Source organism: Chiloscyllium punctatum, chromosome 5 (assembly GCF_047496795.1).
Source record: "Chiloscyllium punctatum isolate Juve2018m chromosome 5, sChiPun1.3, whole genome shotgun sequence".
Classification (NCBI taxonomy): Eukaryota; Metazoa; Chordata; class Chondrichthyes; order Orectolobiformes; family Hemiscylliidae; genus Chiloscyllium; species Chiloscyllium punctatum.
Window position 1 is genome coordinate 118,135,507 of NC_092743.1, and position 27,643 is coordinate 118,163,149.

General features: G+C 41.8%; 1 protein-coding gene across 3 annotated transcripts in view; it reads right to left on the minus strand.

Moving 5' to 3' along the window:
- The window catches only part of reck (reversion-inducing-cysteine-rich protein with kazal motifs), a 177,172-nt gene that overhangs the window by 33,764 nt on the left and 115,765 nt on the right, over positions 1 to 27,643 (minus strand). For all 3 annotated transcript variants that reach the window (XM_072571197.1, XM_072571198.1, XM_072571199.1), the window contains 3 exons: positions 14,980 to 15,168; positions 12,625 to 12,747; positions 6,056 to 6,227 (listed from right to left, as the gene is read on the minus strand). In XM_072571197.1, coding sequence (XP_072427298.1) covers positions 6,056 to 6,227; positions 12,625 to 12,747; positions 14,980 to 15,168 — 484 coding nt within the window. The remainder of the gene's footprint in view (positions 1 to 6,055; positions 6,228 to 12,624; positions 12,748 to 14,979; positions 15,169 to 27,643) is intronic.

Below are 27,643 nucleotides of genomic sequence, written 5' to 3' on the forward strand. Positions count from 1 at the left end.
TCGATGGGTTAACTCCAGGAAGGGTGAGAGAGGTCGGCACCTAGGGCAGGAGGCTTTTGTGGATATACCCATTTCAAGCAGGTATGCTGTTTTGGAAAGTGTAGGGGGTGATGGATTCTCAGGGGAACATAGCACGAACAGCCAGGTTTCTGGTATTGAGACTGGCTCTAATGCAACGAGGCATATGTCAGCTTCCAAGAGATCAATTGTGTGAGGGGATTCTGTAGTCAGAGATACAGACAGACATTTCTGTGGCCAGCAGAGAAAAAGCAGAATGGTGTTGTTTCCCTGATGCCAGGATCAAGGATGTCTCAGAGAGGGTGCAGAATGTTCTCACAGGGGAGAGGGGCCAGCAGGAGGTCATTGTCCACATTGGAACCAATGCCATTGGAAGGGAAAAGGTTGAGACTCTGAAGGGAGATTATAGAGAGTTAGGCAGAAATTTAAAAAGGAGGTCCTCAAGGGTAGTAATATCTGGATTACTCCAGTGCTTCAAGCAGGAAGAGGAGGATAGAGCAGACGAATGCATGGCTGAGGAGCTGGTGTATGGGAGAAGGATTCACATTTTTGGATCATTGGAATCTCTTTTGGGGTAGAAGTGATCTGTACAAGAAGGACAGATTGCACCTAAATTGGAAGGGGATTAATATACTGGCAGGGAAATTTGCTACAACTGCTTGGGAGGATTTAAACCAGTAAGGTGGGGGGGGTGGGATCCAGGGAGATAGTGAGGAAAGAGATCGATCTGAGATGGGTACAGCTGAGAACAGAAGTGAGTCAAACAGTCAGGGACAAGGTAGGACTAATCAATTAAACTGCATTTATTTCAATGCAAGGGGCCTAACAGGGAAGGCAGATGAACTCAGGGCATGGTCAGGAACATGGGACTGGGGTATCATAGCAATTACAGAAACATGGGCAGGGATGGACAGGACTGGCAGCTTAATGTTCCAGGATACAAATGCTACAGGAAGGATAGAAAGGGAGGCAAGAGAGGAGGGGGAGTGGCATTTTTGATAAGGGATAGCATTACAGCTGTGATGAGGCAGGATATTCCCGGAAATACATCCAGGGAAGTTATTTGGGTGGAACTGAGAAATAAGAAAGGGATGATCACCTTATTGGGATTGTATTATAGACCTCCCAATAGTCAGAGGGAAATTGAGAAACAAACTTGTAAGGAGATCTCAGCTATCTGTAAGAATAATAGGGTAGTTACGGTAGGGGATTTTAGCTTTTCAAACATCGACTGGGACTGCCACAGTGTTAAAGGTTTAGATGGAGAGGAATTTGCTAAGTGTGTACAAGACAATTTTCTGATTCAGTATGTGGATATACCTACTAGAGAAGGTGCAAAACCTGACCTACTCTTAGGAAATAAGACAGGGCAGGTGACTGAGGTGTCAGTGGGGGAGCACTTTGGGGCCAGCGACCTTAATTCTATTTGTTTTAAAATAGTGATGGAAAAGGATAGACCAGATCTAAAAGTTGAAGTTCTAAATTGGAGAAAGGCCAATCTTGACGGTATTAGGCAAGAACTTTCGAAAGCTGATTGGAGGCAGATGTTCGCAGGTAAAGGGACGGCTGGAAAATGGGAAGCCTTCAGAAATGAGATAACAAGAATCCAGAGAAAGTATATTCCTGTCAGGGTGAAGGGGAAGGCTGGTAGGTATAGGGAATACTGGATGACTAAAGAAATTGAGGGTTTGGTTAAGAAAAAGAAGGAAGCATATGTCAGGTATAGACAGGATAGATCGAGTGAATCCAGAGAAGAATATAAAGAAAGTAGGAGGGCAAAATGGGGACATGAGATAGCTTTGGCAAATAGAATTAAGGAGAATCCAAAGGGTTTTTACAAATATATTAAGGACAAAAGGGTAACTCAGGAGAGAATAGGGCCCCTCAAAGATCAACAAGGCGGCCTTTGTGTGGAGCCACAGAAAATGGGGGAGATACTAAATTAATATTTTGCATCAGTATATACTGTGGAAAAAGATATGGAAGATATAGACTGTAGGGAAATAAATGGTGACATCTTGCAAAATGTCCATATTACAGAAGAGGAAGTGTTGGATGTCTTGAAACGGGTAAAGGCGGATAAATCCCCAGGACCTGATCAGGTGTACCCAAGAATTCTGTGGGAAGCTAGAAAAGTGATTGCTGGGCCTCTAGCTGAGATATTTGTATCAACGATAGTCATAGGTGAGGTGCCAGCAGACTGGAGGTTGGCAAACATGGTGCCACTGTTTAAGAAGGGTGGTAAGGACAAGCAAGGGAAATATAGACCTGACCTCTGTGGTGGGCAAGATGTTGGAGGGAATCCTGAGGGACAGGATGTACACGTATTTGGAAAGGCAAGGACTGATTCGGGATAGTCAACATGGCTTTGTGCGTGGGAAATCATGTCTCACAAACTTGATTGAGTTTTTTGAAGAAGCAACAAAGAAGGTTGATGAGGGCAGAGCAGTAGATGTGATCTATATGGACTTCAGTAAGGCTTTCAACATGGTTTCCCATGGGAGACTGATTAGAAAGGTTAGATCTCATGGAATACAGGGAGAACTAGCCATTTGGATACAGAACTGGCTCAAAGGTAGAAGACAGAGGGTGGTGGTGGAGGGTTGTTTTTCAGACTGGAGGCCTGTGACCAGTGGAGTGCCACAAGGTTATCGGTGCTGGGTCCTCTACTTTTTGTCATTTATATAAATGATTTGGATGCGAGCATAAGATACAGTTAGTAAGTTTGCAGATGACACCAAAATTGGAGGTGTGGTGGACAGTGAAGAGGGTTACCTCAGATTACAACAGAATCTGGACCAGATGGGCCAATGGCTGATTGAGTTTACTTCAGTTAAATGCGAGGTGCTGCATTTTGGGAAAGCAAATCTTAGCAGGACTTACACACTTAATGGGAAGGTCCTCGGGAGTGTTGCTGAATAAAGAGACCTTGGAGTACACGTTCATAGCTCCTTGAAAGTGGAGTCGCAGGTAGATAGGATAGTGAAGAAGGGGTTTGGTATGCTTTCCTTTATTGGTCAGAGTATAGAGTACAGGAGTTGGGAGGTCATGTTGCAGCTGTACAGGACATTGATTAGGCCCCTGTTGGAATACTGCGTGCAATTCTGGTCTCCTTCCCATCAGAAAGATGTCGTGAAACTTGAAAGGGTTCAGATAAGATTTACAAGGATGTTGCCAGGGTTGGAGGATCTGGACTACAGGGAGAGGCCGAACAGGCTGGCGCTGTTTTCCCTGGAGCGTCGGAGGCTGAGTGGTGACCTTATAGAGGTTTACAAAATTATGAGGAGCATGGATAGGATAAATAGGCAAAGTCTTTTCCCTGGGGTCGGGAAGTCCAGAACTGGAGGACATAGGTTTAGAGTGAGAGGGGAGAGACCTAAGGGGCAACTTTTTCACACAGAGGGTGCTACGTGAATGGAATGAGCTGCCAGAGAACTTGGTGCAATTGCAACATTTAAGAGGCATTTGGATGGGTATATGACTAGGAAAGGTTTGGAGGGATATGGGCCGGGTGCTGGCAGGTGGGACTGCACTCTTTGGAGAGAAGGCAACTGAGAGGAAATTTACACTGATTTTCAAAATCAAAAGTAGGCTACGCAGACTAGATCAGAAGAAGCTACTCCTGGTCGTTAAAGAGAAACAGTACAAGCGGACGTAGATTCAAAATGACGTACAACGCAAGGGTGATGCAAAGAAAACTTCCAAACAGACTAAGTCATTAGGGTATGGAATGCACTGCCTGGAAATATGGCAGAGGCAGGGTTAGGACGATTAGATTCCCTAAAGTGTGGAAACAGGCCCTTCGGCCCAACAAGTCCACACCGACCCTCCAAAGTGTAACCAACCCAAACCCATTTCCCTCTGACTCATGCACCTAACACTATGGGCAATTTAGCATGGCCAATTTACCTGACCTGCACATCTTTGGACTGTGGGAGGAAACCGAAGCACCCAGAGAAAGCTCACACAGACACGGGGAGAATGTGCAAACTCCACACAGACAATTGCCCAAGGCTGGAATGGAACCCTGGCGCTGTGAGGCAACAGTGCTAACCACTGAGGCACCATGCCACCCCATTTAATTAAGGCATTCAGGAGGGTATTGGATAATTATTTGAATAGAAATGATTTGCAGGGATATGGGGAAAAGCCTCAGTGTCAGTACAATGGGCCAAATCTTCTTCGACTCCTGTAACAATTTTGTGATTCAGTGAGGTAGAAGAGGAACATTACAGGACACAAGAGCAAAGGAGAGTGGTATTCGACCACAGGTCTCACATGGAGCATAGAATCAGCAGATGTTTTTATTTACCTGGAGGTCATGAGCATTGTTGGCTGGCCAGCATTTATTGCCTATCCCAAATTGCCCTTAAGATGGTGAACTACCTTCAGTTCACATGCTACAGACTGACCCACAATGTCCTTGGGGATACTTCTCTATTCATTCCAAATGATCTATTATGGCACAATGAATTAAATTCCCCAAAAAAATGATCCTTATCAATTTCAAGGAGGTTCACATATGTCATATTTAATAAATAATGTCATCCCTTCATTATCAAACTGTTTTTTGAACATTCAGCCTTGAATAAATCACAATGTTCGGAGGCTGAAAAGTGACCTGGCGAAAGCCAATGGTCCATAATACAGGAAATCTGAACATGTGCAGTTAAATGTGAAAATATACAGACTGCTATTGGAGGTACCTGCTCCCAGGCAGGATGTGATGTTGTGCTGGCTGACAAGCTCAATACCAAATTGTCCACAACAGTGGCCACAACTTCCCCATGAGAAACATCTATAAAATATTAAGCTAGTGTATTCAAGGAATAAGTGAAGTCTTTAAATACCCTAATTTTAATTATTTTGGATTAACCTTTCTAGCCCTGAAGAAATAATTTTATAAATGTAGTATCACCTTTCCTCAGAAGAAAATTTGTGTTGGCAACTTTAAATGTTTTTTTCCCAATTGATTATGCTTCTTTTGTCTCCTATTCCTATCTGTATTTCCCAACGTTTATTTTTTTCTTTGCACATGATTGATATTACCACCTTTATCTTGATTTGGACATTTCACTTCCAGTGAGAATACTTCAACCTGATTTGTGAAGACTTTCTATATTGGTTTATTGCTCAAAACTGCATCATGTCTCTCATTGAAAGTGCTGCACTGGGAAGTAGAGCAAAGTAGACATCGATATGCCTATGAAAAGACTAGAAGCAGTCGTCCTTCCTATTCTGGCCATCCTATAGGTATCTTTGCTGCTGAGAAAAATCCAGTTCATTGACTTTGGTCTGCTAAATTTCTGTTCCCTTGTATGTGGCTTCATTCATCTCCTCAGTCATTCTCAAGTTGAAACTAAATTCTGCACGTACATTGACTGATCCTCAACTGAGCTTTAAACCATATTTCTGATCTGTTATTAAGATTCTGACTTTCAAATTAGTGACTGTGCTTGCATTCAACACCGAAATTCTTACACATGCATAATCAACCTCATGACTTTAAACAGTCTCTTTGATGGCTCCCCATCAACCACAAACTGCAGAAGTCTCGTCTTCATCAATCCATCACCACCGACTCACCTTGGCTCTCAAATTCAAATCATTTCATGGCCATGTTCCCATTCTCTTTTTTGGTCATCTTCTTCACCCTGTCCATTGCTCTAACTGGAACCTCAAAGCATTTCCCTCTTTCGTTACCCAATCATAGGCCAACAAAGCCTCAGCTGCATTAGTAGCCCTGAAGAAAATCTTTGCAGAAACATTCCTGGCTACCCAACAGGCATAATGCAAAGATTTACCAGACTGAAATGAGATTGAGTGATCAGGAAAATCAGATTACTGTAAATGACCTAAACTCAAAAGTTATAGCTACGTACGGCAAGTGTCCTTCTTTATAAGCACATATGTAAACTGCAGTCTCAAAAAACTGCCAGCCCATACAAATCACTTTCTGACAAAAGTACAATAGAAAATTTGCTTGATGCTACAATTAATTTGAATAAAAATCAATTCATGAAGAAAATTTTGGTACCTTTGACTTTTGGAACATGGATTGGGAGTGCATGGATCTTTGGATTTACAAGGTCCAAATTCAAATTGATTGTCTTGCAGTCCAACACATCGTGCAATACAAGCACTTGGGTACGTACGTCCATTGTGAGCACAAACCGGTACAAATTGGTCAGCACAATTGCAGGGAAGACCTACAAAGGAGTTTATAAACAGTTTACTTAATGAACATTGTTTGTTATAAATCTTCATGTTTGTAACAAAAAGATAGTCTGTTATTTTGACTTTTTGCTTACTCACACAGAATTGATTATTATACCATTCACAAACCTTGACATTTCTAATATATCCCCAAGGCTTGGAGAATAACAGTCTATTCACCCACAGCACAACTGCCTTGGTCATTGTTTACAACTGTAAACATTTTGCACCTTAGTTCCAATAAACCCACCTGTGCTTATTCCCAACCTTGAATCTTTAACAACCATGTTCACAGAGAATTTTGTTGCCAGACAGAATTCAAAGCAGTTCACTGCTTCATTTCTCCATTTTAACAAACAATCTTATAAAATCTCATTTCTAACACATCCCAATTCAAACAGATATATTTTAATTTCAACTGTTTTATCGATGAGGAACAATTGTGGCATTATTTGATTCAGCATATGGAACTTCTTAAAACCTAATTTTCTGTAACATTTTTATCGATACTGGAAAATGAATTATATTGTTGTGCTGTTTAAGATGTGTAAGATGGAGTTTTTTTCCCCCCCACACAGGTTTAGTTAAAAATTAAATTGTTGTGCATGTGAGGCATTTACTGAGAGATCTAGCCACTGTATATTGTTATGGACTAGGCTAGACCACTCAAACGTTCTTAAGCAGACAGCCCAGCTCATAGCTTTGCAATTTGTTTCGGTAAGTGTACAGTGAAAATTACCTGGACTAAGTTATCTAGGTTGACTAGTTTTAAAACAGACAAATATTTATTCACAAAATTATACAATGAAACACAAAGTACAGAATGCAGAACTCCTACAGAACTCAGTCTATCCAAACTAGATGTAATTATGCTGTTCCAAATATACACAACAGTCCCAATAAGCAAACTCCCTTTAAAAACCAGTATCAATGGAACACATGCTTACAGCTGAGAGCGAGAAACAGAGTGAGAGAGTGTGAGAACTAAATTGCTCAGCTACGGAGCTGACCACTTCCCTTTCATTGTACAGGTCACTTCTAAAACATGACCAATTTGGCCTGAAATCTCATCTGTTTACATATAAACAAAAGGCTTCTCAAAATCCTTTTCATCTCTGTACCAAACTAGACTGATTGGAGCCTGGCAGGTTTATTGCCCCTCTGAAAAACATCAAGGACAGAGTACCCTTGAGCCAAGGAACAGCTTTCAGAACAAAAAGGGACTAGCTTTGTGACAATACAACCAGATGAACTAGATTAAACTCAAATAGACCCCTCAATATTTTGGATTACTTTGTGCAAGTTCAAAATTAGTGATACAAAAATTGTTTAGGATGATAGATAAATTGGGAGAAAACAAGTCAGAAATGGGGCATTGGTACCTTAGTGAGCAGTGCAATACTCTTCAAAAATAGACATATTTTCCTTGTTTGAACTACTTCGATCATTTGTGCATTACTAGCATGATTATTTTGCATGGGTCGGTAAAGATATGAAGTTGTGCAGTTTTCTTCATTTGCGAGTATTCATAATAAGGATTCTTTGAATGAGTAGACATCAGGTATTTCAGTGCTGCACATTCTCAGTCAGTTCAGAATATTCAAGAAGATTAGTAGCTCAAGTTGTGGATAAGATTGTTGGCATGCTCAGTGAGTGTATCCGGGCATATTGTGTCTTCCTGTTGTGGTCTGTTATGTAGGTATCATCGGACTATGCTTTTTGGGTATCCGTTGTTTCTGAAGACATTGTGTAGGTGTTCTTCTTCTGCTTTATACAGCTCTGGCGTACTGCAGTGTGTTGTGGCTCACTTGAGCTCAACAGGAAGACCAGATACACTGGCCACACTGCCATATATTAAGGAAATATCAGAAGTGACCACCAGACAACTCAGACCCTTGGATATCATGGTAGCCCACAGACCCACAACCACACCATGACAACTGCTAACAAGTATAAAGGATCCTATACCCACAACTAACAGGACCAACGTTATATCCAAAATACCGTGTAAAGACTACCAAAAACACTACATAGGGCAAACAGGAAGGAAATTAACCCCAGGGTATGTGAACACCAACTAGTCACCAGCTATCACTTGTATCACTTCACACAGACAATGAAGGACACCAATTCGACCGGGACAACGTATACATCCTAGGTCAAGCCAAACAGAGACATGCACAGGAATTCCTGGAAGCCTGGCACTCAGCCCAGAACTCCATTAACAAACATGAAGATGTGGACCCCATATACCAACAACTAAGAAACAGAACCAGCAACAAAACTGGAAATGACACCACCAACCCCTGCAGAACCAGACACATAAATAGCAAGCAGGATAGAACACTAGCACTTCACCAGAGGTATACTGATGATGTTACCTAGCATGATGACAAAATGTCTGTGGAAAAAAACTTACCAGCTCAGTGAGCAAGTCAACAACCTCATTATCAGTCAGTGTTTGTTAGAATCACATAACACACTTTTTTCCAGTTCTGCTTAAAACCTGCAGAGATTTATTTTATGGATTTCATACATTTTACCATTTAGATAAAGCCTCAAAGCATTAAGAGTTACAAGCCTTGAAGTAGTGAGATCACTGCAGGGTACAAGGAAAAACAAATGTTTCTTGGCTTATACATTCCAGGAAGTGGTCACTCTGCAATTACACAGAATTCCAGAGGATGATGGCCAAGTGCAGTACTCAGCACACAGTCAGAAGTGGAAAAGAATGCACAATTAGACACTCCTTGGAACCAAGATTACCACATTATTCACCATCAGCACAGACACCCGAGTCATTGTTTACAGACATAACCTGTACCTCCTTCCCAGTAAAACAGCCTGGGCCACCCTTTAAATGTCATTAACCAAGCCATTCAGGCTTTTTGTGAGCTCAGCACTAAATTGGTTTGTTTACTGGTGAGGATGACGACACCGTGAAAAGGTGCAGTCCACAGCACATCCACAGAAGTTTTGCGTCATAAACCACACTGGTGAAACTTTATTCAAAACATATTCATCAATTTAACTAAAGTCCTCAAATGGCATGGTAAGATTAGAACTAATTTCTCTAGAACATTCAAAATCAAATTCAAAATCTCGCAAACATTAGTCAGGAGTTTGAGATTACCAGTGACATTACCATTAGGATATCAAAGTTACGCAGGTTAAGAAGGAACGAGGAACATGATCCAGGACACAGCATATTAGATTCCTCAGGTTTTGAAACAGTAGGGCCCTGGTATAAGGTGGATCACCAATTAGTGGGAAGGAGATAAAGGAGCAAACTTGCCCTTTCCTTAGTCAATCGATATTTTTCAGGAAGAGTTATAATGGAGTTCTCCAGGGGTTGGATAATGGCACCCATATCTATTTTATGTTAATGATCTAGATATTGGAATGCAGGAGACAATTTCAGAATTTACAGAGGATATAAAACTTGGAAAAACATAAGCTGGGAGGTTAAGTTGAACCTATTCAAGATAAGAGTGACACCTCAGGTAGAGGTGTCCATAGCTCTCAAATCAAGCTTTAGGGGAAGGATGTGAACGTAGCAGAGGTCGTAAATGAGCTTTACAAGAATGTTTCCTGGGAGGATAAATCACCTTGACCAAATGGACTACACTCCAGAGGTCTAAGGGAGATAGCTGAAGAGATAGCAGAGATGTTGGTGGTGATATTTCATGAATCGATTGAATAAGGGAGCATCCAAGAGGACTGGATAATCACTAACGTGACACCCCTGTTTAAAAAGGGAGTAAGGTAAAAGATGGAAAATTACAGTCTGATTTGCCTAACCTTGGTCATAGGTAAAATCCTGGAATCCATTGTGAAGGATGAGATTTCTGAGTACTTGGTAAAATAGAACATGGTTTTATCATGGGGAGATCACGCCTGACAAATCTGCTAGACTTGTTTGAGGAAGTAATGAACAGGTTAGACCAAGGAAAGCCGATAGATGTTATCTACCTGGACTTCAAGAAGACCTTTCACAAGGTGACGCACGAGAAGCTACTGATTAAGATAAAGGGCCCATGGTGTCAGAGGCAAGGTGCTAGCATGGATAGAAAGCAGAGAATGGGAATAAAAGGGTCCTTCTCAGGATAGCAGCCAGTGACAAGTGGTGCTCTGCGAAGCTCAGTGTTGGGACTACAACTTTTCACTTTATACCTTAACCATCAAGATGAAGGAACTCAGGACACTCTGGCTAAGTTTCCAAATGATACAAAGATAGGTAGAGGGACAGGTAGCATTGAGGAGGCGGAGGATTTGGACAGGTTAGGAGAGTAGGCAAAGTAGTGGCAGATGGAGTTCAATGTGGGAAAGTGTGAGGTCATGCACTTTGGTAAGAATAATACAGGCATGGACTATTTTCTCAATGGGGAGAAAATGCAGAAGTCTGAAGTGCAAAGAGACTTGGGAATTCTAGTCCAGGATTCTCTCAAGGTAAACTTGCAGGATGAATCATGAGTTAGAGTCAATGTTGGGAAAATGTTTCCATTAGTAGGAGAGACTAGGACCCAAGGGTATAGCCTTAGAGTTAAGGAAAGACCTTTTAGAACAGATAAGAAGGAACTTCTTCAGCCAAAGAGTGCTCCATCTATGGAATTCCTTGCCACAGAAGGCTCATTGAGTATATTTAACACTGAGATGGATGGGTTCTTGATTGTCAAGGGCTTCAAGTGTTATGGGGAGAAAGCAGGAGAATGGGGTTGAGAAACTTATCAGCCGTGATTGAATGGCAGAGCAGGCTCCATGGGCTGAATGGCCTAATATTTGCTCCTATATCTTATGGTCATGTTATCTTCAATAATGAAGATACATTGAAGAAGTTGTGACTGTTTTTCTTGGAAAAGAATGGGTGAAGAGGACATTTGGATGATGTTTTCAAAATCATGAGCAAGTCGGGAGAGAGTAGACAGGAAAAACTGTTCTCACTCATGAAAAGATCAAGAACAAGAGGGCATTGATTTAAATGGACTTGCAAAAATAAATGTGAAGTGAGAAAAGTCTTTGCATGTGGATTGGGTCTGGAATACATATAGAAGTGTACTGGAAGCATTAGATGATTATTTAAATCAAGATAATCTGAAAGGTTATGGGAAAAGGGTGAGAGAATAGTACTAGAGGTAGCATGTAAAATGATCATAACACTCAAAGTAGAAAATTTATCTGTGTATATGGGATGCATTCTTGTTGCCAAGGGATGCAAGAAAGGAAACACAGCAGAAACTTTAGCCACAGTCTATGTATGGTCCTAGGACATGGAAGTAGACAAGAGGACTTGGAGGTGATAGACGTTATGCCCCATTTCAAATAAAAAGATATATTAGGAGTTGGAATTGGTTAGGCCACTTTTATAACACAGCATTCAATTCTGGTCTCCCTGCTATACGAAAGATATTTCAGAAACTTGAAAGGGCTCAAAAAGGATTTATAAGGGTGTTGCCAGGATTGGAGGGTTTGAGCTACAAGGAGAGATTGATTAGACTGGGGCTATTTTACCTGGAGCATCGGAGGCTGAGGCGTGACCTTATAGAGATTTATAAAATCTTGAGGGGCATGAATAAGCTAAGTACACAAGGTCTTTTCCTCAGAGTAGGAGAGACCAAAACTAGAGGGCAGGGTTTAAGGTAGAGGGGAAATATTTAAAAGGGACCTAAGGGGTAACTTTTTCATACAGAGTGGGGCATGTATGTAATGAGCTGACAGAGGAAGTGGTGGAGGCTTGCACAATTACAACATTTAAAAGGGATCTGGATGGGAACATGAATATGATAGGTTTAGAGGGATATGGGCTGATCACTGGCAAATGGGACTAGTTTAATTTGGGACGCCTGGTCGGCTTGGACAAGTTGGACCACAGGATTTGTTTCCGTGCTGTACAACTCTAAAATTCTGACTTAGTCATAGTCATAATCAAAGAATCTAGATAGCCAAAGGTTGATCATGGAACTCCTGGAGGCAATAACTCCTGGAAGAATACCTGCAGTAGCAGAGGTCAATAAATGATAACCATTATGAAATTTGAAGAGCTATGGGAAAGACATACAAGTGGGATTATTAGGAACCTTGCTGGCTATCAATAAATTGTATCAGCGCACTCTTGATTCAATGATATGCAATGGCATCAGGACAAGATTCTGGCTTATATTCCTGGAAAGGTATTGCATTACAACAAAGCACTTAAATTAATTCAGCAATGTCATCTCAAACGTGAAAGTATTACTCGTAAAAGCATGCCATGAAAAATTACATCCTAGCATCTCTTAATGGCACAGTTTTGAATTTTCCCCACACAAAAGTTCAAGAAAATGTTAAAAGTAATAAATTAACTTTTTCGTAGTCTAATTTTAAAAAATATAATGAACTTATTAAAATTCTGACCTGTGAACATACTCCGATCTGTTTGAGAACTGTATTCACTCAAACACTGACGGTTTGAACAAATTAGCTCCCCAGCAAAACATGAGCATATGTTGCAGTCCACTTTAAAAGATGTTCCATGACCTGTGGGACAAAGAAAAAAAGCAGTACGAAAAATTCAGAATCTCTCCAACATAATGAGGTTATACTGATAACGTTATAGAATTCTGTCAAGAAATTTCAAATTGGTCAGAGGCAACAGAAAATTAGGAACATTTCATTTTTGAAAGTACTATTTGAACTTATGTAAGGTTATAATTATCATTGTAGCAAGCACTTTAACACATTTAGTAGTCACATATCAGATGTCTCACGAAGGGTGGATAAGGTCTGTGTAACAGTCAAGTTGTCAAGTTCTTAAGTTCTCAGACCATTAAAATATAAAAAAGGAAACAAGCTGCCTGTGCCAATTAAATCTGAAAATGTGTTGCTGGAAAAGCACAGCAGGTCAGGCAGCATCCAAGGAACAGGAGAATCGACGTTTCAGGCATGAGCCCTTCTTCAGGAATCTGTGCCAATTAAATTTCAGTCCAGTCAGACAGATTCTGATTGGACAGGATGTTGACAGAATCCACTTGCCTGTTCCAAAAATTCACATATTCAGTTAACCTTGTACTGCATGTCCACAACTATTACAGCCAAATCAAATCAGCCATCCTCTTCTTATAGAGTCATAGGGTTGTACAGCACGGAAACAGAGCCTTCAGTCCAAATAGTCCTATCCAACCAGAAATCAAAGTTAATCTCATTCTATTTATCATGTTTGGCCTGTTTGGCCCATATCCCTTAAAACCTTTCCTATTCATGTACCCATCCAGTTGCGTTTTAAATGTAACTGTCCCAGCCACCATCACTTCCTCTGTCAGTTCATTCCCTATAAAGCACCACCCTCTGCATGAAAAAGTTACGCTTTTGGTCCCTTTTAAATATTCCCCCTCTCACCTTAATCCTGTGCCCTCCAGTTTTGGACTCCTCTACCTTAAGAGACCTTGGCTATTCACCCTATCCATGTCCCTCAAGATTTTAGAAACCTCTGTAAGGTCATCCTTCAACTTCCAATGGTCCAGGGAAAGTAGCCTCAGGCTGTTCAGCCTCTCAGAGATTAAATCCTCCAAACCTGGCAAATCCTTGTAAATCTTTTCTGCATCCTAACAATATCTTTCCTATAGCTGGGAGACGAGAATTGAATGCAGTATTCCAAAAGTGGCCTAATCAATGTCCTGTACAGTTGCAACATGACATCTCAAATCCTATACTGAACATCTTCTTCACTAAACTACCTACCAATGAGTTCACCTGCAAAGAACTAGAAATCTGTTCCTCAAAGTCTTTTTCAGTATAAAATCATATTTCTTCTTCCAAGTCAGTCTTTTCAGTCCTAGTTCTGATGAGTGCAACAAAACGCTTCAACCTCTGTTCTTTTAACACTGCTTAAGTTTTGTACACCTTGGTTTGCTACTTATAATGATTAAGAACTACAAAGACAATTTAAAGGGCCTTTCATAATGGTGCATTTTTTTTTAAAAAGGTGAAAATTGTAATAAATATTGAACTATTGTATTTCAGATCAAAATGGCATGGCACCTATGGTCAGACTGTGGTGGATACTGGGTTTGTTAATATGGAGGAGAAAATGGCAAAGGACAGAGGCAGAGGTTGGCATTAGGTTAGTATAAAGGACTACGAAGATGGGCGAGGTGCATGATTATCATGAGGGCATAAGGCCTAAAATTTGAAGAAATAACTGGGACAATGGTGGGCTTTTTAAACTAGCCCATCTCAACATTCGGTAGCTCCTGTGCTCACAAACTACATCTGACAACAGCAGCCCAAACTCCATCTGCACTGCAAACTACCAGTGAAAACTGCATCTTACTGGAAACTTGCTCCCAAGGAAGATGTCGTGAGCTGGGAAATTTCCTGGGTAATTACCTGCTACAGGAGTAAATCTTCAGCCCTAAATATTTAAAAGTAATAAACTCCAAGGAAACATTAATTTACATCATCACTCCAAAGCATAATGAAGAAACGGTTTACAAGTTAAACTATCTCATTCACTTCCCACAGGAACTGCACAAAAAGAAACAGGAATGGTTTTACAGCATTAGAAACATCAGCTACCTTTGTTAAGACAATTAAAATAACAGAATTGCTCATGAATTCAGTCTCCCTCTTGTTTAAGGACTTTGAGTAAGTGGCAGAGACTGATCAAGCTCATGCCTCGACTTAGCTGCAAATTAATTTTTAGGGACTTAAATGACACATTCTTACATTAATTCATGGTTTGTACCCACAGCATACAAAATCAAAACTTACTTTTCCTCTGGCCTCCTACAATGCAGGTTTTCTGCACATCAATACAAGGCATCTCCAGACAATTTTCCAAGCGTCCACTTGGGCCACAAGTGCACACTCTGTAACAACCCATTTCTCCATTTGCCACAGGAAGCTGAATTAGGGTGCCCTGACGAACAAGGAAATCAGAAGCCTCTCCCAACTTGCATCCTGAAACAAAAAATCCCCAATCTTGAGTATAGACAAGTAAATAAACCGTTTGGAAAACAAACTTCACTGTAAATTTCAAATAAAAAATATGTCTGTATATGCATTTTGTAACTAAACTGAAAACAGGAACAACTAAATTAAACTGCAGTCACTTCATTATCACTGTATTGTACAGCAATGTCATGTATTTTCTTTGTCCTAGACTGGCGATGTTTGATCATACATGATGCACCCACGTTTAAGGCTTGATTTTCTACTGGCCTTACTTCTCCAAGTTAAACTGAGAATAGTTACAAAAACTGTTAGGAAGACTCAGCAAGTCTAGCAGCATCAGTAGAGAAAGAAAAAGAGTTAACGTTAAGTCCAATATGACACTAGAAGAGTCTCTAGCATTTCAGTTTTATTTCAGATCTCCAATACTTAGCTTTTATTTGGACCACAGCTAAACTTATATAATACTATATAAACCAAAGAGGGCAGAGTAGCAAGGAAAATTATAACTAAGAGGACACAAAAAGGTTAAGGAAGAGAATGGGGAAATGGGAGGAGAGAGAAAGAGGAAGTACACAAGAAAATTCATCATCCTGCCAATAGTGGCACATGGTAAGGTCTCTGCCACTGTTTCACTTTAGAACCCATCCTGATTTATGCACAAAGGCAGTAATTACCCAGGATATTAAACTTCCAACTGGCTGATTTGCATTGCTTCTGACACGGACAGAACATGTTATTGTGAGCTCAGGATTGGAGTTTTGGGCTCAATGGGTAATACTTACCCAAGTATTGTCAATTTGTTTAAATTCTGGTGCAATTCAATGATTAACAATGCAACTTAATGCCAACGCACTCACCCAATCCTCCATATGCGTCACCCTCCAATCCAATTATTCAGCCCCAAAACCCAACTATTTACACCCCAACAGACACCCACCCATCCACTGGGCCTGATGACCATTCCTCAGACTGTGACACATTCAAGTGCCCCTCAAAATACCTACATTCATCCACTTGCTCACCACCACTCACCTTTTTTTAGAATTACAATTTAGATGCAGTAGATAAAATGTCAAGGCAATGAAAACAAAATTCCTAAATAATTGGATATAAGAATATCAATCTCAGAAGAAAAGAACAGAGCTGCACACATATACTCAACACAAATATCCACTCTGATTCCATCCCATTAAGTTGCCAATTGAAAAAGAACATACAAAATAGATACAAATACTTCTCAATTATCTTTGTTTGGTGACCAAGAGAAAAAGTAAGATGTCTAAGCAGAGAGAGAGCCTACTAGTTAGCAGCACTAAAAATGAAAGTCCCAAGAACTGAATACTATATGCATTTACAAAACCCTGTTTGCAACTGTTTAACTTCTTTAAAAATGTTGTACAAACCTTTCGAAACTTTTTTTTTTAAAAACCACTTTAGTTAAATTATAGACTCGTGGCTTAATCTTACCAAAGGTTGGCTATGTCAATTTCTTTTTTGCTTATTCACTTGTGGGAAGTGTGCATCGCTGGCTGGCCAGCATTTACTGCCCATCTCTTTGTTGCGAGCTGCCTTCTTAAATCACTGCTGTCCACATGCTGTAGATTGACCCACAAATGCTATGACAGAAGTGAAATATTTGCATAGAGGACTGCGCCACTGAAATAACTGCATAGAGGCGCTGGTATCCAATCACCAAATCACCCTTTATGTACCTGTGCATTGCACACTTGCTGTGGCCAGTTCAGAGTTAGTCCCCTGTTTATATTGATCAGCCAGGGCTTCCTGATTGTCCCAGGTTAACAACCCTAGTCAAGGATCTTGTAGTCAGCAAGATCCACCTAGTTCCGATCACTACGTTCCGCACGACAGCCCTCCCCGCCCCACCCCTGTCATTCGATACCAAACTGCCCAGTTCCTTTTCAATTATAGGACCACCTTCATGCATCAATAGGGTATGTAATTCCAGGGATGTAGGCCTGGTCTTTCTCTTATAGCTTTGCCTTGAGGTTTTCATCTCGGGTCCAGTTCCTCAGACTCTGGCTTGGGCAGTGTGTACCAGACCACAGCTCATCTGGTGTGACCGAGCTTCTTGGGAGGGCTTTCTCCTCTTCTTCCAATGGTGATGGTATTGAGGATGCATCCATCTCAGAGTCTGAGGTTTCCTCAACATTGGATGGAGGGAGAATTTATGGTTTTTGACAGGTCTGGCTGCTCTGATGGGCTAGGTATATTTTGCTCCTGCCCTGTTTGTGAGGGAACAACTTTCCTGTGATCCACTTTTTTTTCAGGAATGGATCATCTACTCGAACTTTGTCAGTCATAGGACCTGGCCTTATGTCAACCTTGCTTCATACCCACACAGAGCCATTCCTATGGTTCCAGCAGCAAGCTTCATTCCCAGAATTAAAAACTGTCTCTCTCACTTACAGGAGGCAGGTGGCTGGCACTGGTGTTCCTGCTGCTGTTTCACCCTCCCCTCCCAGGCCCAGGAATATCAGATTTAACCTGGGGCAGACTCTTCTCCCCATCAGCAACTCTGCTGGAGCTATCCTATTGTTGTGTGAACAGGATTAGAGGGAAAGTTTAACATCGAGTGATGGTGTAAGCTGCTTCATTAAGCCGGCCTTCAACATTTGGACTGCTCTTTCTGCTTGACGACTGGACAACGAATGGTGTGGAGCTGTCCTTATGTGCTGAATGCCCATCGACTTTAGGAAATACTCAAATTTCCTGCTGGTAAATGGCATTCTAGTGTCTGTAAACAATTCTTCTGGGAGTCAGTGTATCGTGACTGATGCTCGCAGCTGCTCAGTTGTTATCCAGATAAATAACAACCTGGTGCAGCCATTTTAACATGTTCTCCATGGTCCGCTGCAAAAGGGTGCCAGTTGATGATTCGCCAAATGGCAGCCTTGTATGTTGGTAGAAACCCTTATGGATGTTAATTGTGATGTACTTCTGGGACTCTGTATCCAGTTGCAATTGCATGGTACATGCCAAGTTTCATGAAGGACAGGTCCTCTGCCAATTGTATTTATTCAGCTGTGAGAACCAGTTTAACATTTGCTTAAAATTCCCGTAATGGCACACTGAGCCATCAGGCTTCACATCAGTATGGTCAGTGCTGCCATTCTGCAATTTGCATTGGCTTGATGACTCCTTCGCACTCCAGCCTCCTGATTTCAGCCTGTACTTTTGCCCACAAGGTGAATGGCACTGGGCAGGTCCTGCAAAATCACAAAACTGGTTCCTGGTCAACATGTAAAGTAGCTTCTGCCCCTTTGATAGTCCCAAGTCCTTCCTGCAATACTCCTGGATATTTCACGAGGATTTCACGAAGGCAAACATTTTCTAATTAAAAAACTGTTGAGTCAATGTAGTGAATCTTTCTCAACCAATTCTGCTCCAATAGGCTTGGGCCTAAGCTTCTTGCTACTATCAGTGGTAACTGTATTAACTGTTTCTCATAGCAGACCAGAACGGAAGACAAACGCTTAATCTGCAACGGTTCTCCAATGTATGTTCTCAGTCTGGCTGAGGACTTGCACAAACTGTAGGGTTGGAATCCACAGTGAATCTTGTTAGGGACAGCTTTTGCAACCTCAGATACAGCTGTGCCAGTATCTTCCTCCATAGGAACAAAATGATCATTTAACCAAACATTAATTTTAATCAGCTCTGATTTGGATGCTACTAAGCAATTAAATTGTTCCAACCCACATGGAGGGGGACTTTCCAGGATGTGCACCCTCCTGGAGACTGACTTACAAGTCTTCTTACTGAAGTCAGGCCTTGTAGGACCCCTTTGCTGTATCAAGCCCATATACAGGCAGCAATGACAATAGATTGCCAGCCCAGATCCTGAAAAATGTTTTAGCCACTTGTCAGAGGCTCGGTTTTGTTGTGGGTTGGCCTTGGGTCCCTCTGTGTGAGGCTCTGTGATTGCCTACACTCAAGTGATGTTCCCCAAGTTAAGTCAGACAGGTGAGGGTCTCCACATCCATTGGGACGTTCTGTAACCCCATGCTCCACCTGCTGCACTTTCTAATGACAAAGCCACTTATGGTGCCTATTTGAAGTCCAGTTGGGCTTTAGATAGTCGGAACTTCTGCATGGTTATGTCATTAATCCCACATACCAAATGGTTTCTCAGCATCTCCTTCAGGGATAACCAAAATCACATGCCTCTGCCATCATCTTCACCTCGTCAAAAATCCTGGCACAGATTCTCTAACATCCAGACAAAACCGAATATCAGAATTAGAGTAGATTTGAGGTCACAATATTCCTTAACCAACTCTTTGAAGGTTTTAGTGTCTGATGCCTCTGGGAAAGTTAAGCCCCTACTAACTGAAAATGCTGTGGATCCACAAGCAGTCAGAAGGATTATTCATTGCTTTTCATCTGCTCCAAAGTCATCTGCCTGGAAAACAATATTGCATTCTTTCCACATACTGGACCCAGTCTTTGACAGCAGGATCGAATGAGCCAAGCTTTGCAAATAAAGGCATGATGCCAGAAATACTCACCCAAACTCTAAGATGACTGTTGCGAGCGAATGTTCTTTAGGCACATACTGATTTCTCCCTTCGCCACTGAAGTAATGGCACAGAGGCTGGTATTCCATCACCAAGTGACCCTTCATTTACTTGCACACAGTGGTCAGCCAGCTTGGAGTCAGTCCCCTGAACTGAGCAGATTCTAAACCGCTGTTTAAATATATTTTTTCTTTTTTCTCTTGTGCATGATAACTTTATCCAATAATTTTCCACCACCAGGAAAAACATCCCACGTGGTCAGGGGGTCAGTGCCAGGCAGAACCCAAAAGGGGCTAAGCCTAATCCCCTGTTTATATTGGTCAACTAGGGCTTTCTGCTTGACCCAGTCAACAAAGGCCACCTGGTTCAAATCATTATAGGAATGAATTCCAGTATTCTGGTCCAGTGAGTGAAGGAATGGCAAAATACGTCCAAATCAGGATGGAGAGAGATTTGAATGGGAACTTGAAGATGCTGGTCTCATGTGTCTGCTGCCCTTGTCCTTCTGGATGGAAATGATCATGGGTTTGGAAGGTGCTGTCCAAGGGTCTTTGGTGAATTTCTGCACTGCATCTTGTTGATGCTACACACAGATGTTACTAAGTGTCGATGCTTGCAGATGTTGTGCCAATCAACTGTGTTCAGCTTAGCCATCCTTAGTATCATTCAATCCCAGAACTTTGTGTCAGGGAATGCCACTCCTGAATATCCAACATAGACTAACATCTTCTCATTGATGGTCCTACTTTGAACAAATATTGGAAAGCCTTCAAACAGTTAAAAACATTTAGTTTTAATTAGCCACAGCAAAAGCAAAGGAAAAGAACAGATTTACTTCAGGCCTGCTTGCCTTTCAAGCACCAACACATTTTTAATCAGTGAGTGATTACTGCACCCACATTATAGCTGCTGAAATCAGGTTTCAATTAAATCAAAAATAAAGATAGAGTATAGGAGCAGAAGTAGGCTCTTCAGCCCTTTGAGCCTGCTCTACCATTAATTATGCACATGGCTAATCATCCAACTCAGTGTCTTGTTTCAGCTTTCTTCAGATATCCTTGGAGCCCTTTAGCCCTAAAAACTATATCTATATCTTTCTTGAAAGTTTTCAAGATTTTGCCTCAACAGTTTTCTGTGGCAAATAATTCCACAGGTCACTACTCTCTCGGCGAAGAAATTCCTCCTCATCTCTGATCTGGCTTAGGACACCAGAAGCTACCCTGCTCTATCATGCTGAAGGTGATGTTCCTCCTACTCAGTGACTATATCTTCTTCCCCACAAGAAAGATGTCATCTCCCAGCTCTTCAGAGGCCCTGGAGGTTTGCACAGTAGCTGAAGGAAATCAGACTGTGAGTCACCTTAGACTCACCTAGGGCAGAAAACTCGCCTTCAGTAAGATTATCATCTGTTCCACATTGGCCCTGGTTGAAGTATGATCTGCAGTGTATTTACACTTGTGTTTGATCAAAGGATTGCACAACAGAGTCTACAACCATGATCACAGAGGTTGGCCTTTGCCTCCTAATTCATACAAGGCATCTTGCCCTTGAAACGAGTCAGGAATATGACAGTTCAAGGATTGACACATCATGACAGTTTCCAGGGTACCTGGTACAGACTGGCTAAGACATAGTCTGATGATCACAACTGACTTGTACACTGTTGGAATGGAATCCTTTTCTGTTCACGGAGGCAGCTGCGTTCTAATATGGTGCTCGCAAGGTAACATGTACACAGTTTATTGCAGGCTTGACCTGGGGAAAGCCAGCTACATTGGCAAAGACTACCGCATGGGCTGTCGCACTGACCTTGTCATGGAAAATGAGAAGATGCAATGTGATCTTGCACAAATTGCATTGTTAACAGTTTTGATACATTTATGGGTTGAGGATTGAGATCTCACACAGGTCCTCAGTTAATCCCTGGAAGCGTTAGATTGTATTAAAGTTTAGTGCAGTTGTCAGCTCGATGACTACCAAGCTAGGATGGCATTCATACACTTTTGTTGCAGGTCCCACTCCAACAATTAGGAGTTTCGTGATAGTGCCCAGGACATTCCTAGTCTGAGGCGATACTACACTTCGTTGAAATGGAGGAAATGACAGCAAGGATGATAAATTCTGCGCTTCTTGTACCTCCTCTATATCCTAAGAAGAGCTACAGACGTGATACGTTGATGTGAAGGCCATTCTGTCATGTTGTTGGCTTCTGCTGGTCCTGAGCTTATCGACACAATTATTTCTTCTCTATTTCTCTGCACCTTCATTTTATCAAAGTAATATGATAACCCTTGCTGTTGCTAAATCCATTGGTGATGCTTTCAACAAAGCTGTGTTGGAGACAAAAGAGAACAGATCTTTACTAACATTAGGAGTCAGCATTCGTATCACTCACAAATGATAGTTTAGCACTCCCTGGGAAACAGAGGACTCTGACAAAGAGGGCGATGGAATGTCACTGCATAGAACTGTTGCATAGGTACCACATACCAATGAATGTCATTTAAGTCCAGTCGGAGGTTATAAGATTTCTGATACCTTGCACTCCCACCCTCCCTATCACCAAAGAAAGTTAGCATTGCATATAAAAGCATTTGACAAATACTTACTGATCAAGGTGAGAGGAAATCAGCTGATGTACAGCCTCTGAGATCTTGCATTATCTTTGTAGACAGTGACCTGCAGGTGCTATGTTTAAAATGACTGTGGTTACTTCTGCTTCAGAGATTAGATTAGATTAGATTTAGATTAGATTCCCTACAGTGTGGAAACAGGCCCTTTGGCCCAACAAGTCCAAACCGACCCTCCGAAGAGTAACCCACCCAGACCCATTTCCCTCTGGCTAATGTACCTAACACTATGGGCAATTCACCTGACCTGCACATCTTTGGATTGCGGGAGGAAACTGGAGCACCCAGAGGAAACCCACACAGACATGGGAAGAATGTGCAAACTCCACACAGACAGTCGCCCGAGGCTGGAATTGAACCGGAGATCCTGGTGCTGTGCAGCAACAGTGCTAACCACTGAGTCACCGTGCAATCTACAATGACCAACAACATGGTCATTTGTTTGTGACCAGGATTTGCATCCCACACAGTTGGGCACTGCATGTATTTCACATGCAGGGCACTATGATTACAGATGTCTTTCAAACTGTACTCTGAAAGTGCCTGCTTAACATAATTGCCCAGAAGGGCCTCACATTGCTTACAAGTAGAGACTGAGTGCTCAGACTGGAAAATAATCACTTAATCCATTCACTCCAGGTGTGGTAGCAGCCATATTCCATTTTCTGCACACATTTACATTTTCACATGAATATGGAAGGCAACGCAGGTCATGTTTAGTCACAGTGATTCAAGGTGCCTACCTATTAATGAAAGGCCAACTTCCTGATCTTCTATTTTCCTTCTTTCACGCAGTCCATGTGAAGCCCAGCAGTACGGAGCAGCTACATTTCCCCTCACCTCTTGAATTATGACTTCATTTGCTAACACTACCCTCTAAACCGCAGGCCTTTTGGTTATTCATACCAACCATTGAGTTGTACTGGCCCCTACACTGAGGTCATGACCATCTGTAAACTCCCTCCTCACATTTCTCCAATATACTATAATCTCTCCACTTCATAATTATTATCTGCTCTGCATCCCAGCATGTAAACTCAATTCCCAGAATTGACTTCCCCAACTTCTCTATCAGAGTGACCCTGATAACCCAGTTTGTTTATTATTGAGCTGACACCCAGGGCTTCTGATTCATTTGGGTGATTCCTGCACAGCTCTCCGATTGTCTTACTGTGACTCCCTGGACTGGTTACACTGGACCTGCAGGGCTAAGCAAGGTGCTCTTCCTGCTCTGTATTGATGTGGATCTCTGATCACCACAAACAGCTGACCCACCATGTCCTTGTTCCTGGACTGATATTGGACTATAAGCTTGACTTACTGCACTAGGATGCCATGACTGAAAGCTACCTACCTTAGCCTATAGAAGACTATTCCCCTTGGACTCTGAGACATGGCCATTTGGTTAATGTACATACAATGCCTTTGTCAAATACACTGATGACACGTGCCACAATGGATTCCATTCAGGAGCATGTTTGACTGAGCACTGCTGACAACTATGTCAAGCCTGGTTTTGTGTCAGTGCTAAACAGCAAAGAAAGAAAGTAAGCCCTAGCTAACAGAACAAAAAGGCAAGGCAGAGATGCAGGGAACATCCAGGTAGCTGCATCATATTACAATGCTGAGAGAGCAAGAGAGAAGTGCTGAGGGGTATCCTGGCCCAATCCACGAGATGGGTGCTTGCATCGGCATGCAAGGTCCCCTGGCAACAGCATTACAACGAAGGTCCTGGTACACTTCAAAATGCAGAAGTTTATTTTAAATGGCTGGAGTTGTGGTGAGGCTAGTACATTTTGAATGCCAATCTCCATTAATGAAGTAAATGGGAACTCATTACTCAGAGCCCTCAGACACTGGAGACTGCTGTCCAAGACAGAGGCCGAGAGGAGCAAGTGGGAAGCTGGAGGTCTGACATTCATGTCTGGAACTGTCACCATCTTGTTTCCATCCAATAGAAGGAAACTCTATAGAGAATAGAAAACTGCATACCAATGAGGTGAGATTAGGTCAGAATGACACGTTAATTAGGTCTTTCACTGCTCACTTGTAAGATTGCCATTAGAACACAAGGCACTCTTTTCCCCTCTTGATGGAGAGAATTTGATGTCAGCCAATCTCACACTACTTTTTCAACTAACTTGCCATTATCCATGTCATTCAGGGGCTGGGATGACTCCCCGCAATAAAACTCAAATTGAATTCAATTTTATTGATTTTCTTCAGAACTGCCAGATTGTTTTCTTGATCAATATACAGCATGACTGCTTCACATTTTACAACACGAAATTTTGTTCCTTGCTTCTAAACTAAATTTTTTACTTTGGCTGCATTCAATTATAGTTTTCACTTTTGAAACTGTATATCTACACTGCTAGTTCACTAAAATATCAAAATCTTTCTGAATCAGACTGTTTTGTGCTCCATTATTTTTCTATCTCCAATCTTCAAACATGAACAGCTTACTTTTTTGAGTGATTTATGTTAATGGTACATAATAGGACCAAAACCAATAAAGTGAGCTCCTTTCAATGTTGCATGACAAGGTTAAGTGAACTGGAAACAGTAGAGGCTAGACCAGCTCTCTCATTGCATTTATTATCTATTTTAGTTAGTAAACACTTTAATTAAAGTCCATCTCCCAAGAGCTTTTACTTCCTCCACTATCAGCATCAATAATAAATGAAGAATTTGCAAATGTTTTGTCTGAAATGGATGTCAGATGGATTATCCAACACGAAGGCTATTTAGAATAGAGGAGCCCTTCCTAACATCTGTTTCAAAATTGCTTTCCAACAATTTAGGATAAATTCCAGTTTTGCTTTGAAGTGACAGGTCCAGCATTTTGCTCCCAAATTAGGCAGTTGGAGTTTGGAAACTTTCTGCCTCAATGCTAGTTCACTAAAATATCAAAAACAGAAGATGAGTGAAATGGTGTTACCTGTCCCAATAGCCTTGGATGCACCTGTTCCCTCAATCACTGCTGCAGACATCAGATCGGCTTTTTTGAGAGTGAACCCATAGCTCATATGGAGTCCCCAGGCCATGCAATCAAATCCTGTGCATGTATTTGCTGACACCTTTAACCTCTCCTTACTACAACCTGAAGTCCCCACCTGCTTCAAGAACAGCACCATCATCCCAGTACCAAAGACTCATGCAATATGTCTCAACGACTACCATCCAATGGCCCTGACCTCCATAATTCTGAAGTGCTTCAAGAGGTTAGTCATGGCTCATGTCAAGCCTGCCTTGATCCCTTGCAATTTGCCTACCGACACAATAGGTCCATGGAAGGTACCATCTCCCTAGCCTTACGCTCATCCATGGAAGATTTGGATAATAAGGATATCTATGTCAGGTTCCTACTCATTGAAGGCAGAGCTGTAGGCAACACTATAATTCCAACTAAACTAATCTCCAAACTCCGCCAAGGTCTCTACTCCGCCTTCTCTAACTGGATCCATTGACTTTCTGACCCACAGACCGCAATCAGCGAGAATAAGCAATTACACCTCCTCCACGACAAGTTCAACACTGGCACCCCGCCAGGCTGCATACTCAGCCTCTTACTTTATTCGCTGTACACTCATGACTGTGTGGTCAAATTTCGTCCTTACTCCATCTACAGGTTAGCTGATGACATTACAGTTGTAGGCCAGATCTCAAACAATGGCAAGATGGAGTACCAGATAGAGATAGAGCACTTGATGGAATGGTATAATGATATCTCTCCCTTGATGACAGCAAACAAGACAGCTTGTCATTGACTTCAGGAAACAAGATGGAGCGCATGCCCTTATCTCCATAATGGAGTTGAGGTGGATGTCGAAAGCACTTGGAGTGACAAATCACCAACAATCTGTCCTGGACCACCCACATTGATGCAACTGTCAAGAAAGCACAACAATACTTCTACTTCCTTAGGAGGCTAAGAACATTTGCTATGTCCAATTAGAAAGCATTCTATCCAGATGGCTCACGGCTTGGTACAGCAACTATTCTGGATATAGAATCAAGGCTCCAGGTGCCAAGATAGGCCATTTAAAAAAGACCTGCCTTGATTCTGTTAGGCTTCATCTAGTTGTTTTGTTAAACACCAGCCTTCGAGCCTTCATGTCTTACAACCTCCTCTCAACCATTACCATTCTCAACCTAATCCATTTCCATCCATCTCCATCCTCAGCCCATCCATGACAACTCATGCCAGCTCCTGGTCCTACAGCCTTAATGCCAATTCATGCCTAATCCACACTATTCTTTTCCTTTACATACCCCCATGCCAACTCACCCAATATTCACTATCGGCAGACCTCAAGAGTATGTGGAGGTTAAACAATCAAGTTAGAACATAGAACATAGAAATGTACAGCACAAAACAGGCCCTTTGGCTCACGATGTTGTGCCAAGGTGTAATCTTAATATAAAATATAACAATTTAACCTACACATCCCTCAAGTCATTGCTATCCAGGTGCATGTCCAGCAGAGACTTAAAATGTCCCTAATGTCTCTGCTTCCACCACCACAGCTGGCAACGTATTCAATGCATTCACCACTCTCTGCGTAAAGGACCTACCTCTGATGTCTCCTTTATACCTTCCTCCTAATATCTTCAAAATAGGACTCCTCGTACCAGTCAATCCTGTCCTGGGGAAAAGTCTCTGATTATTGACTCTATCTATTCCACTCATTATCTTGTATACCTTGATCAGGTCTCCTCTCTTCCTCCTTCTCTCCAAAGAGAAAAGCCTGAGCTTATTCAACCTTTCTTCATAAGGCAAGCCCTCCAGTTCAGGCAGCAACCTGGTAAACCTTCTTTGCACCTTCTCCAAAGCCTCTGTATCTTTCCTACAGTAGGGTGACCAGAACCGGACACAATATTCCAAGTGTGGTCTCACAGGGACTTTTAGAGCTGTAGCAAAACCTCGCGACTCAAACTCGATCCCCCTGTTAATGAAAGCCAAAACACCATATGCTTTCTTAACAACCGCATCCACTTGGGTGGCAACTTTGAGGGATCTATGTACTTGCACACCCAGATCCCTCTGTTCCTCCACATTGCCAAGAATCCTGTCTTTAATCCTATATTCAGCATTCAAGTTCGATCTTCCAAAATGCATCACTTCACATTTATTCCCTCCATCTGCCATTTCTCAGCCCAGCTCTGCATCCTGTCTAGGTCACGCTGCAGCCTGCAGTAGCCCTCTATACAATCAACGACACCTCCAACCTTTGTCATCTGCAAATTTACTAACCCACTGCTCAACCTCTTCATCCAAGTCATTTATAAAAGCTACAAAGAGCAGAGGCC